Consider the following 14,189-nt stretch of genomic DNA (forward strand, 5'->3'; position numbering starts at 1 on the left):
TTCCCCACCATGCGCGCTGGCTAGACACGCGGGCTCGCTGGCTTCAGCTTCTAACCGTCTCTCTCTCTTTCTGCCTCACCGCTTCCCCCCCCCCCCAACCTCGTGTGCCCCCTTTCTTTTGGAGGGGCGTGGTGGGGGCGGATGGGGGTCGTCGAGGGAAGCCTGCAGAAGCTGGTAACTCAATGCCGCGCGTGCTGGAGCCGGCGGCAGCATCGCCACCCGTCCTCCCACGCGCCTCTTTGATCTTCTTCCTATATACGCCGAGCGAGCGAGTCCGAATCACGATCGAACGTGTATCGGCAGCGCCGGCGACTTTGAAAGTCCAGAGAAGCTAACTCGCGAGGCTTTCCTTGCGTCGTGGTGGTTTTGTATAGAAGCGGTGCTGCCGCTTCTTTCTGCTATACCCGCGCTCCGAGGTCGTCGTCGTCTTCTGGCTGTCGTGGTTCTGGTTGCATTCTTTTTTTATTATTATTGTCTGCAATATTGTTATTCTTATATCACGAATAACCTATAGTTTGGATTGATACCTGCTGCTCCGCGTATCATTTCTACCTAGCGGCGCTTGCTAAAACGTTCTTTTCGGTGTATGGCGGACGTTGGGGAGTGAGTTGTGATCGGGGCCGCGGTTCCTTGCGGTGCGCATTTGGCATATTCCGGGGACACGCGTTGGGTGGGCGGCACGGCACAAACGGATGTCGTTTTAAGACATGCCGAGGCTCTTCCACATCACCTCATGGTGGCGCGCATCCGCAACTGTATTCCCTCCTCCCTCGCCTTAGCCCGCTTGTGTAGCTGAGGCAGAAATAACCAAATGAAAATGAAAGAAAGAACCTGCAGCCCGCTTACAAAAAGTATATATATATATACACGTGACATCGGGTGCGAGCCAGGCGAAGCATCGTAGCGAATCGGGCACCAGGTTCTTCCCCCCGAACGTCGCCCCTCCATCGCCAATACCTCGGAAGCCATCTGCACATTGCCCGGGGCGAAGCACGACCGTGCCGTGTCCTAAACGGCCGGTGCCGGCAGCGGGGCGCGCACTGCCCCCTTCTTGACGTCGCGTACCCCAGCTTTCTCGCGCCAAAAGAAAAAATAAAAACTTGAACCAATGAGAGATAAAAGACACGAGAGGCTACCGGGACGCTGTGCTCTGGTGCGAACCTTGCGGTTGTTGCGGTCGCGTCCGGCGCTGCTCCAGCGCCGTCTAATTGTCGGCCGACCGGTCGGCTTCGGAAGCCGCTCGGGACGAATCGTTCTTCTCGACGACGCTCCTCACGTACGGACCTCCCCGGTGGCCGCCGCCGCTCGAGCCCCCGTCGTCGCCGTCAGTGATCCTGTCGGCGCGCGACATTCAGCAGGGACCTCACGTCGGTCGCTGCTGTCCGATCCAGTTAGTGGCTTCAAATTTCGACAGATGGGTCCACCCTCTGCAATTTCAGCTTGTATTTTTCTCAAGAAGCGACTAGGTTGACCTTCCTTTTTCTTTTACGTACATTTTTAACCGTCGACGACTTCTTGCCCTATAGCCTCGCTCGTCTCCCGTACGTTCATTGCTTTTCTTCTTTTTGGGCTCCGGTATGTACAGCGCTTCTACTCCACCGCGCTGCAGGGCAGTTTTCTTTAAAGCGCGTACGACGGGCAAGCGAATGAGGTGCTCATTAAGTGCGACCCGATCGTCCGAGAGCGCAGTACTGGAACGTGCTTTCGCAGGCCCCTTGAAAACACCTACATACGTGCGTACACGTCTGTGAATCTTTCTGTCGCACGACTATAGGTGAAACAACTTGACTTCAGTTACGATGTTCTGTTCTGCTCTTTTACTCCAAAGTTAGCCGGTACGCTTAACAGTGCATTCTTAATATCGGTCATATAAAGGAATCTGAAGGCAGCGAGTGAGCCAGCGCATGGTTGCTACTTAACCCATCAACGCGTATCTTCAAGTCGACACTTTAAGGATGCATATCAGGCACTTCGCCCGACTTCCATCGCATCATCTCGCCTCCCTTCCTGCCGCTCGACCTCGTTCAGCGTTTAGCAAGATTATTGCCGCCAACCATGGAACTTTACCGTCAAACTTCACTCCTGCAGCACGACCATCTCAACCGCTGTGGTGCCTCCATCCACTCCAGGCTTTTCTTGTTATTCCCGGTATCAAAAGGAAAACGGAGATGTCAACTTTCGCCCTCAAACAAACCGTGCTTTCAATGCTACATGAACAGCACAGAGGACGCATCCACGTTTACACAGACGGTTCTGTATCCTCTAATAGTTCAGCTGGAGCAGTGGTGATTCCCGCAGAGTGCGTCACCCTCAAGTTCAAGACATCTCACATTACATCATCGACGGCTGCAGAACTCGCAGCTATCCGTGCTGCTCTGGAGTTTATTGTTCACAAATCATCACATTCATGGTCCATCTTCAACCATGGACCAAATGAGCAACTAGTCGCAGACATCCGACTGCTCCACCATCACGCAATCAACAAGGGACACAACATCATCTACCAGTGGATACTGGGTCACTGTGGAATTTCGGGAAATGACAGTGCGGATGACGCTGCCCGGTCGGCTCATGATGGTGCCCAGATTATACCCATACCGCTGTCAAGAACAGATGCAGCCACAAGTCTTCGCTCCCTCGCCCGCGAGCTTACGCAGAATCTGTGGAACACCAGTGATTTCACGAACGCACGTCTCCACAAATTGGATCCACGTCTGCAACTCCGCCTACCACCAGGGTTGCCACGAGCGGAAGCAACACTTCTGTGCCGCCTGTGGATCGGCGTGGCATTCACGAACTCCTATTCATTCCGCATTGGAATGGCCGACAGCCCTACTTGTGACACCTGCGGCTGCGAGGAGACGATTCAACACCTCCTATGTGACTGTCCCCGTTACGCAGTGCGAGGAAAAGTACTCGTGACCGCTCTCGCAAAACTGGACAATCGCCCCTTTACAGAGGAAAAAGCTCTAGGACATTGGTCCAGACGGGCTTCGGCACTCAAGGCCTTAAGGGCTTTGTTGAAGTTTTTAAGGACGTGCGAATTGTGCGACCGCCTTTGAACGTTGTAGCGCGTAGTTTCGCGTTACTGTGTGAATTTTCTTATTTTTCCATTTTTTTCCCTCTTCTTCTTTCTCATTTTATTCCCTTTACCCCTTTCCCCAGCACAGGGTAGCCAGCCGGTACTTACACTGGCTAACCTCCCTGTCTTTTCTCTGCTTTTTCTCCTCCTCCTCCTTGACAACGTTTCATTCTGACATGTCTAGCTCTCCACGCCTCGCGGACCATCATCCGTGGTTACTTTGCCCCACATCCTAGAACCCTGCTGGATTTTAATAAAGAAAGCCGGATGATATGCACACTATAGTGTCGGCGCACAACCCGTTTTGTGCTGCTGGCCAAACTATCGAAATACAAAAGGATGGCATGGGCCGGGCTGAGGTGGCATGAAACGAATATCACGGTGTATATATATATGATCGCCCACCTGACCTGTTTCAGCGCAGCGTGATTTAACAGCCATTTAACGGCCTTGATAATTTCCCTTCTGTAAGGGTACACTCTTGCGTCATGCACACTTCCATAGTTGTGTTCTTGTTTTGAATTACTTGAAGTTTATAGATAGGCGCCGCGGTGATTACGTACACAGTGTGGCATTAGTGAACCGTGAGCTATGATTAGCGTCAATCAGTAGCCACGTGTTATTTGAAAGTGATACTGCTTGAAGAAGGCTTATAAATGCTTCGTAATATATTTAACAATTGGGAGTGCAGCGCCACTGAAACACCGCTGCATCAAAACTTAATAGCGGCATTAGCGATAAACTTGAATATTGTAAAATTATGATCGCTACGTCTGTGCTACACTACATGTAGTTCTCATGCACATTTGTGTTAGAATGACTTCAGTGAGCACATGTTTTCTTCTTCTTCTTTTTATCGTTTAAACTTAAAGCGGTAAATCCCTGTATGGTCTGCCTTGAACGGCGCCGATAACCTTCGACGCGAACAGTCACACCTTAATATACGAAGTCAGCTCGGCAAGGCTCTCGAGCTTATGATGCTTAGAATCAATAGATGACGATTTGTGTAACTGTTAAGCCTTGCAATTAGTGCGAATGTGGTTGTGTTCGGAAGCAGATTACTATAGCTTTGCATATGCACTGTGTTTTTGAAACTAATGTGACGCGTTTGCTCGTGGCGCTGTGAATAAATTACGTTCAACAATGTGTTACATTCATCTCCAACATTCGGATACGGAAGAGTATTATGGTACGGTGCAATTAACTTTCAGTTCAAGAATGTCATTATACTGTCCTACGTCAGGCGGGACAGGGTTTGAAGAAAGAAAAAAAAAGTGTTACACGAGAGGATTTCAGGGGATGAATTTGTGCCCAGAGCAGCTGTCATTGCTCTAATTTTGCTTCCTGCGTGTGACATATTTTCGTTACATTATGTCTGAATTTGTGTCGTACTATCCTGAGCAGCAGCAGTACTTGAGATAGCTATTCCGGCGGCTAGCTTCCCACGCTATGCGTGGCGCCCCCGCACCTGTTTAAGCTTTTTCCTAGACGCTAGAGCTACACAATATCCGCGCAACCTTGAGCGATCGGAAAGCGCGTTTTCCACCCTGGGCCGACGGAGAGGGGAGATTTCGTTCCGGCCGCGAAGCTCTCTACATCTCAGTAAGGTGCCTCGCGGTGGTCTCGTGCTGAAGATGCCATCTCGGTGAGCGCATATTTCCCCCCTCATCTTTTAAGAGATTCAATACATACAAGCATTTGTCTCGCAAACCAGATTTATTTCAAGGGAATTTCCCACGTCTCAATAATTTCGATGGGGGCGAAATGCGAAAACACCCGTGTACTTAGAATTAGGTGCACGTTAAAGAACCCCAGGTGGTCGAAATTTTCGGAGTCCTCCACTACGGCGTGCATAATCAGAAAGTGGTTTTGTCACGCAAAACACCATAATTCAATTTTTAATTTAACTCTTGCGGGGACGGTAGAGTATCCGTCTCCAGTGCAAGAGGACCGTGATTCAAATCCCGGTGCCGCGCAATTCTCCACCGGGAAATACAAAAAAAACCGTGTGTTGAGAAAATTGCACAAACAGGCCTGGAGTGCGGCCTGATCCCGGTGACCAGAACCGGTAACGCACTCTCTCACCAGAGCAGGATTGGCCACCCTGGTGCAGTACTTGGCCACAACCTCCTATATGAATACAACAATCAAACCCCGGCCCTCAGTCCCCAGCAGCCGCGAAGCAACTGACCACGGCGGCGGTCAGATCTGTAACGCTGCAGAGGGTGCTAAGAATACCTGGCTCCGGACAGGCCGCCATTGGAATCTGAACCTGGCAACGTTTAACGTTAGAACGCTATCTAGTGAGGCGAGTCTAGCAGTGTTATTGGAGGAATTAGAGGGTAGTAAATGGGATATAATAGGGCTCAGTGAGGTTAGGAGGACAAAAGAAGCATATACAGTGCTAAAAAGCGGGCATGTACTGTGTTACCGGGGCTTAGCGGAGAGACGAGAACTAGGAGTCGGATTCCTGATTAATAAGGAAATAGCTGGTAACATACAGGAATTCTATAGCATTAACGAGAGGGTGGCAGGTCTTCTTGTGAAACTTAATAAGAGGTACAAATTGAAGGTGGTACAAGTCTATGCCCCTACATGCAGTCATGATGACCAGGAAGTCGAAAGCTTTTATGAAGACGTGGAATCGGCGATGGGTAAAGTCAAAACAAAATACACTATACTGATGGGCGACTTCAATGCCAGGGTAGGCAAGAAGCAGGCTGGAGACAAGTCAGTGGGGGAATATGGCATAGGCTCTAGGAATAGCAGAGGAGAATTATTAGTAGAGTTTGCAGAACAGAATAATATGCGGATAATGAACACCTTTTTCCGCAAGCGGGTTAGTCGAAAGTGGACGTGGAGGAGCCCGAATGGTGAGACTAGAAATGAAATCGACTTCATACTCTGCGCGAACCCTGGCATCATACAAGATGTAGACGTACTAGGCAAGGTACGCTGCAGTGACCATAGGATGGTAAGAACTCGAATTAGCCTAGACTTGAGGAGGGAACGGAAGAAACTGGTACACAAGAAGCCAATCAATGAGTTAGCGGTAAGAGGGAAACTAGAGGAATTCCGGATCAAGCTACAGAACAGGTATTCGGCTTTAACTCAGGAAGAGGACCTTAGTGTTGAAGCAATGAACGACTATCTCATGGGAACCATTAAGGAGTGCGCAATAGAAGTCGGTGGTAACTCCGTTAGACAGGAAACCAGTAAGCTATCGCAGGAGACGAAAGATCTGATCAAGAAACGCCAATGTATGAAAGCCTCTAACCCTACAGCTAGAATAGAACTGGCAGAACTTTCTAAGTTAATCAACAAGCGTAAGACAGCGGACATCAGGAACTATAATATGGATAGAATTGAACAGGCTCTCAGGAACGGAGGAAGCCTAAAAACAGTGAAGAAGAAACTAGGAATAGGCAAGAATCAGATGTGTGCGTTAAGAGACAAAGCCGGCAATATCGTTACTAATATGGATGAGATAGTTCAAGTGGCTGAGGAGTTCTATAGAGATTTATATAGTACCAGTGGCACCCACGACGATAGTGGAAGAGAGAATAGCCTAGAGGAATTCGAAATCCCACAGGTGACGCCAGAAGAAGTAAAGAAAGCCTTAGGAGCTATGCAAAGGGGGAAGGCAGCTGGGGAGGATCAGGTAACAGCAGATTTGTTGAAGGATGGTGGTCAGATTGTTCTAGAGAAACTGGCCACCCTGTATACGCAATGCCTCATAACCTCGAGCGTACCGGAATCTTGGAAGAACGCTAACATAATCCTAATCCATAAGAAAGGGGACGCCAAAGACTTGAAAAATTATAGACCGATCAGCTTACTGTCCGTTGCCTACAAAGTATTTACTAAGGTAATCGCAAATAGAATCAGGAACACCTTAGACTTCTGTCAACCAAAGGACCAGGCAGGATTCCGTAAAGGCTACTCAACAATAGACCATATTCACACTATCAATCAAGTGATAGAGAAATGTGCAGAATATAACCAACCGTTATATATAGCTTTCATTGATTACGTGAAAGCGTTTGATTCAGTCGAAACCTCAGCAGTCATGGAGGCATTACGGAATCAGGGTGTAGATGAGCCATATGTAAAGATACTGGAAGATATCTATAGCGGCTCTACAGCCACCGTAGTCCTCCACAAAGAAAGCAACAAAATCCCTATAAAGAAAGGCGTCAGACAGGGAGATACGATATCTCCAATGCTATTCACAGCATGTTTACAGGAGGTATTCAGAGGCCTGGAGTGGGAAGAATTGGGGATAAAAGTTGATGGAGAATACCTTAGCAACTTGCGATTCGCTGATGATATTGCCTTGCTTAGTAACTCAGGAGACCAATTGCAATGCATGCTCACTGACCTGGAGAGGCAAAGCAGAAGGGTGGGTCTGAAAATTAATCTGCAGAAAACTAAAGTAATGTTTAACAGGCTCGGAAGAGAACAGCAGTTTACGATAGGTAGCGAAGCACTGGAAGGGGTAAGGGACTACATCTACTTAGGGCAGGTAGTGACCACGGATCCGGATCATGAGACTGAAATAACCAGAAGAATAAGAATGGGCTGGGGTGCGTTTGGCAGGCATTCTCAAATCATGAACAGCAGGATGCCACTATCCCTCAAAAGGAAAGTGTATAACAGCTGTGTGTTACCAGTACTCACATATGGGGCAGAAACCTGGAGACTTACGAAAAGGGTTCTGCTGAAATTGAGGACGACGCAACGAGCTATGGAAAGAAGAATGATGGGTGTGACATTAAGGGATAAGAAAAGAGCAGATTGGGTGAGGCAACAAACGCGGGTAAACGACATCTTAGTTGAAATCAAGAAAAAGAAATGGGCATGGGCCGGACATGTAATGAGGAGGGAAGATAACCGATGGTCACTAAGGGTTACGGACTGGATTCCAAGGGAAGGGATGCGTAGCAGGGGGCGGCAGAAAGTTAGGTGGGCGGATGACATTAAGACGTTTGCAGGGACAACATGGCCACAATTAGTACATGACCGGGGTAGTTGGAGAAGTATGGGAGAGGCCTTTGCCCTGCAGTGGGCGTAACTAGGCTGATGATGATGATGATGATGATCCTGAGACTGCATATAACGCGCCCGCTGCGTAGCTGCGCGTCAAGGTTGCCAAAGTATGAGCTTCGCTTGGACGTCTTAGCGGGCTATAGTTGGTGCATTTTCGTCAACGTGATGAAACTGCACAAATAGACACCCACTACAGAAGGAGACATTCACAAGAATATAGGGCAAATGTCCGTTCCAAATCTCCTGATTGCTGGAGCGCTTTCACGGGCTTGACGTCCACGCAGGTCATTTGAGACGCAACGAAGTCTGAGATTTTAATACCGTTGAACATTATTGAATACCGGCGCACAGTGATCTCGCATGCATCTGCAGGATCGAAAAAAATGTTTGACCAGTGTTGTTATTGCTTAAGCTCAGTAGTTTCTTTTGTTTTTCGAGATAACAGTTTTATTTATTTTATTTACAAAAATCTCACAGGCTCAATGTAGGAGTATTATGTGGGGGGGGGGGGGGGGGCTAGACAATTATTTGTAACAAGAACAAGAAAACAAACAAAAGAAATGCAAGAACCAGGTAATATGCAATGGTAAAATGTTGTCATTGATGTACATCAATAGAGTATAAATTTAGATATTGATGGAGAATAGACGCTCTTGGGCCTTCTGAAAAATGATTAAAAAAAGCTTTTCCACTATTATTATTATTTTGTTGTACTGTTAGTATCTTCGCTTACACATAATGAGTCGCCCAGACAGCAGAAAGCAAGGACCTTTTCCTCGCACTGAATGAGCGCGCGCTATAGTGAAGCGTTGCATGCAAATGTTTCGCGGAGGTGAATGGCCGTATGGGCGATTGACAACAATAAAGTGAAGGGGCAGCATGTGCGAGTTCTCATAGACGGTGCGCAGGCACAAAAGGAAAAAAAAGGAGAAGAAAAAGAAAATAAGAACGAGTAGGAAAGAAAAAACGAGCCGTCACCATACTGCCATCTTCCTCTGTTACTCTCCAGGTATATACGGCGTACCGTCAGAAAAGCACCGCACCAGACCGCGATATGGAAGGCAGTGGAGAGCGCCTGAACCCCTCGCTCCGTATTCGTCCTGCACGGTCTGCATGTCTATCACTCTGCGGCGCGGGGTGAGGAAGTCATTCACAGCAGCCCCGTCGGAGCTCGCGATCTCTGCTCAGAGACGGCTGGCGCTCGGATATTTTCATAAGCGCGCCGCCGGGTATTGACACTCGAGATATCCGTGCACGTCGCCGTGGATATATGGGTGCGCCGAAGGAGACGCCGAGGGCGAGCCAATGTTTATAGGCGAGCCACGGAAAATAAAAGAAAGAAAATGAGAAGAAGAAGGAGAAGAATTCAGGCGAAACGGCTAGAGAAAGAAGTGAAACTTCAGAGGGACTCCCGAAGGTCCGTCGCACCCACACAGCAGCAGCGGCGGTGGCGACGCTCATGGCGACAGTGCCGGGCGAATGTACAGCGCGATGCGCGAGCCCTTCTTTTCGAGTTCTATATTTAGGGGGATCGCCGGGACCACAGCGCGCAGGACGTCCCGTCGCAGTCGCCTTCGGCGGCTGTCCTGCGACGGGGCCTAAGTCGCCGCCGGCCCCGGTGGCGCGGCTCAGTTTGCCGATGTCGAAGCGCCCTCCCCTTCTCTCCCTGCGGACCCCCCCTCTATCTCTTCCACTCGCTTTCCGCTACGTCGTGGATGCAGCACCCTGCGAGTGAGCGCCTAGCCGGGACCCACACGTCGGATTCCAGTCGGGCCCGCATTTCTCAAGCCGCATAATAAACGACCGCCGGCGCCCCGCCTCGTGTTATCCGCGGATAAGACAGGGGTGCGACGAGTGAACGCTGCTTTCCCCCGGCAGAGAACGCGAAGCGTGCCACAGTGGTAAGAAAGAGATTATGAGGAGAGAGAGAAAAAGAAAGAAAACGAGCGCTGACTCGAGTTGGAAGTAAAGAAGACAAGAAGGCGCCGCATTATAACTCCACCAGCGTTCTATGAAAGTTGCTTGCCGACTGGAGAAAAAAGAAAAGGGGTACACGGAGATCACCCACGACGACCAGGTCGGATAGATGCGCGGTGATCTTGTCACGAGTGCGGGCCGCTTGCGGTTCGGTGATTAGCTCGTAAATTGTGCGAAACCCGAGCCGCCCTGCGGGAGTTATCTTAACATGCTAATCGAAAACGATAACGCTCGTTACACGCGAAAAAAAGAATGTCGACGCACAGGACGAGCGGCTCGAGCGGGACACGGTTTCTTTACTATGTATCAGCATGCGGAGCGATGATCTTCGCCTGCGTGCCGAGCCTTTCGTTGATATTCAGACTGAGAACACCACCTTCAGATCGCAGCCATCGCCTATGTGTCCTGAAACAGAGGGAAGAGTGCTCCACAACGGCCATCTTTGGCTGCTGGATAAATTTTCGCCGGAAGTTGCAATTTTTTTTTCGGCGCTGTATACTTTCACATGAAAACGTCACTTAAGAGTTGCATAATCCTGCAATTTAATCATTGTGTTTTGGTTGACCCGGGCGTGTTTTATCGCCTTCGCATATGACAGTGCCCACAGAAACAGTTTGTGTGTACGTGCGTGTGTGTGTAGTTTTTTTCTTTTTTCTTTTTTTAAATCCTTCTCTCTCTCATCTATCGCATCCCCTTGCCCCTCCCCCAGTACAGGGTAGCTAACCGGAAGTAATCTCTGGTTAACCTCCCTGTCTTTCCGTTGCCTTTCTCTCTCTCTCTCTCTCTTGTGCATGGTTTCTTTTTTCTTCTTCTTTTTGTTTTTTTACATGTCCTCATGTTTTGCGCTTTTCTTTTGCTCCTCGAGCAATAAAGGGGCGGCCTTTCATTATCGGAAAATTTTCGTCGGGAAACGGAAACGATCTGATTATGACGCACGCCGCAGTGGAGAGCTCCGGAATAATTTTGACCGCCTGGAGTGCTTTAACGCGCTACCAATGCGTGGTACACGGACGCATTTTTCTTTCATTCCACCCCCATCGGGATGCGCCCGCCGCGGCCAGGATTAAACCCGCGGCGACCTCGAGCTGAGCAGAGCAACGCTATAGCCACTGCGCTACCACGGCGGGTCAACGGAAACAAGTGGGCTCAGAAAAAAAAGTTAATAAATAAAAAAATATAAAAGAGGAAACTCTAGAGATTCGGTTTCGTTTCCCTTGTAATTGCCTCGTCGAATCATCAACAAACTGTTTTCTCGCTATCCAGGCTGCCGAGCAATAATTTATTTCTTCCTTTTTTTCTTTTTGTATTTTTGGCGGCGAAGGCAGCATATATATATATATATATATATATATATATATATATATATATATATATATATATATATATATAATTCTAACTCGCTGAAGTGAACTGGATAATTGTAACCACGGATTTCTGCTTTAAACTGTCTTTAATTTGTTGCTGCATTTACTTTCACATTCATTGCTACTGAGGTAGGAGTAGCTGCCACCATACGGTGACAAGTTGTTCTATATTTTTGTTCATTTTATAATTATCATCACTATTGACTACAACAACAACAACAGTCAGGAAACCTTTTCTGTGAGGCGTGACAAATGAACCCCTTAGCAGCATTGCGTTCACGATCGCTCGACGAGCCAAGCGACGCTGCACCTGTTCCTAATTCGCGCAGATTGAAGTGCGAATGAGCAATCACTCGTTATATCGGCTGCTCGACTATTTTTGTGTTGACAGCACAGAAAGCCTGCTTGGAAGGGGGGGGGGGGATGTTGAGAATCTGTTCAATGAGGTCGCTAGGCGAGTGGTACTTCATTTCGGAACAACGGGAGCGTGCTGACAAGAATATCAATGCAGATAACTGCAAGTTGCACAATGCCGTGAAATAGAGCCGGCTTACTTATCGTAATTTAATATCCTGGGACTCCATCGCACGACTACGCTTCTCTGCATGTAGCAACAGTTTTTCAAGATGCATCAACCTAGGAAATTTAGTATGCTTCTCGTCATTCTCCTTTGCATGTTGGATTTGTCCCCATGTGACTTTCATACATCTGGCCTTGTAATGAACGACTCGAAGTGGCAACAATTGCAATGCGATCTGGACGTCGTAGCCGCGATAGTCGAATTATTCGAGAAGAAATCAGAGTTATTTTCAAGAAGGCCGTCAATTCAAGCAGCACAACACACGTCTGAATGTCTTTGCACACTTCCTGCAAGGAACTCTTAAGTGTTATTTCTTTTTTTTTTTTAATTGTATATTATATTCACTAAAAGAACACTACCGAGGGAAACAAAGCCTGACTGGGGGACGGAAATGTTAGTTCTTTTGCAACCATCTCACCACTTGTTCCGCGTAAATACTTGGATTATTAGCGGAGAAAACGAAGAGTTAAGCTCCCTTTGTAAATTTTACGATATAACCTGCCAGTCCACAGACATGCAGGCTAACATTTCCAGTTCCTTATTAGAGTCAAGATCTCTGTCTCGCTGTCTCCACTGCGTGTAAATACCAGCAATGTGGCATTCCATTAACTTAGTTATGAGACAACCTAGCTTAAGTACATACTTTTCTTTAATGCCCCTTTAAAACTACTGCATTGCCTGATGCACCTTTTCACCCTTGTTAACGTCGACACACGAACGACGTTTAATTGATCACGTCTCGTACGTGGGGAAACCTTTCCGTTAGTGTAATTGCCATTGTCCATGAGGAGAACTCTCCTTTATGAATGTTTATTTTCCTTTCTTAATGAACTGAGCAAACTGGGTCGCACATTTCTGGGCATGGAGCAAATACTGAAACATGATGATGATGATGATTACCTCATAGATTGGCTCATACCCTCACTAGGGGATTGGCCAAGAATTGCATGCTGAAACCTGTTCTCAACCTTTCTTTTTCTTCTTTCAGGAGGCCCCACGCGATGGAGTGTCGCTGCTTGTCATGCGGCCACCGATGACGTGAGGCGACCGCGACGAGGCTGACGCGTGCGTTCGGGACAGCGATGGCGTCGTCGCCGCGGCGAGCACGGTGGCCGCTGCTGCGGCTGCTCTCCCTCTGCGTCGGCGCCCTGCTGCTACCGGCCCGGCCGAGCAGGGCCTTCGACTGGGGTAAGCCCGGACGAAGCGCCGAGGGTTTCCACGCGTGTCCATGGGAGACGCGTGGCAGAAACATGCGAGTGCGCTGGGCAGCGCAGGTTTCTCCATGCGGTTCTCCCGCGTACTTTAAACGCGCTCATTCGCGAATTTCTTCGCCATTTGCACGTGTCCGCAAACGGTTCATGCACGCAAACTTTTTTCCAGGCCACGTTATCGGAGGCACGGCCTGGCGTGGGTGTTTGCCCGCACGTGGTTATTTACTTCCCCTTATGCCAAACCCTTAATCCTCTTCCATCGGTAATGCGTGTACACATAATTACGACGTGCTCTTGCTACATTTCCCTAGAGTTACTCCATCTTTGCAATTGCGCTTCCATACTCAGGCCCTCGATAGGTCGAGGAGGATAAGACAGTTTCTTAGCTAAGTTTATCAAGAGGGCAAACTTAATTGTAAATGACCTTGGCGAACATAATGCGCAAACTATTTTCGTTACTTGAGATTACGACGTATCAGTAAGTTGTACCTAAAGGTCTGGAATCACTGCCAATGTTTTGTAAAGATAAAGCGACCAGAGCCTTTGATGTGAACGTTACGTACTGCTCATTCGCGCGCTACTTCTGGTGAAGTGAACGAGCAGGTACACTTAGATGAACCATACGCTTTGTCTCATTCTCTTCTTGCTTACAGCAAGAAAGGATAATTTCTTGCGGTACACGAGAAAATAAATTTTGCACTTATTAGAATCAAGCGCGTATTTAGCGTATACACGAGCTATTTCGGTTCCGCATGAATACAGACAGGACATATCTTCAAGCAGTCCACTGCTAAAATTCATAAATTGTTTCTATAAAGCGCTGGGAAGCTCGGTTGAGCGCAGCCAAGGTCGTTATCTACACGACCGGTATAGCGGCGAAATGTCCCCTACATCAACTGTCTCGCAGTCGTGCATGGAGGGGGTTT

The 14,189-nt window shown here is 48.3% G+C and overlaps 1 protein-coding gene across 2 annotated transcripts in view; it reads left to right on the forward strand.

Annotated features, from left to right (window-relative positions):
- The window catches only part of Ddr (discoidin domain-containing receptor 2), a 199,148-nt gene that overhangs the window by 58,029 nt on the left and 126,930 nt on the right, over positions 1-14,189 (forward strand). For both annotated transcript variants that reach the window (XM_075692122.1, XM_075692131.1), the window contains exon 2: positions 13,041-13,240. In XM_075692122.1, the coding sequence (XP_075548237.1) occupies positions 13,135-13,240 (106 nt within the window). In that variant the 5' untranslated portion in view covers positions 13,041-13,134. The remainder of the gene's footprint in view (positions 1-13,040; positions 13,241-14,189) is intronic.

The sequence above is a fragment of the Dermacentor variabilis genome, chromosome 1 (assembly GCF_050947875.1).
Source record: "Dermacentor variabilis isolate Ectoservices chromosome 1, ASM5094787v1, whole genome shotgun sequence".
In the NCBI taxonomy this organism is placed as follows: Eukaryota; Metazoa; Arthropoda; class Arachnida; order Ixodida; family Ixodidae; genus Dermacentor; species Dermacentor variabilis.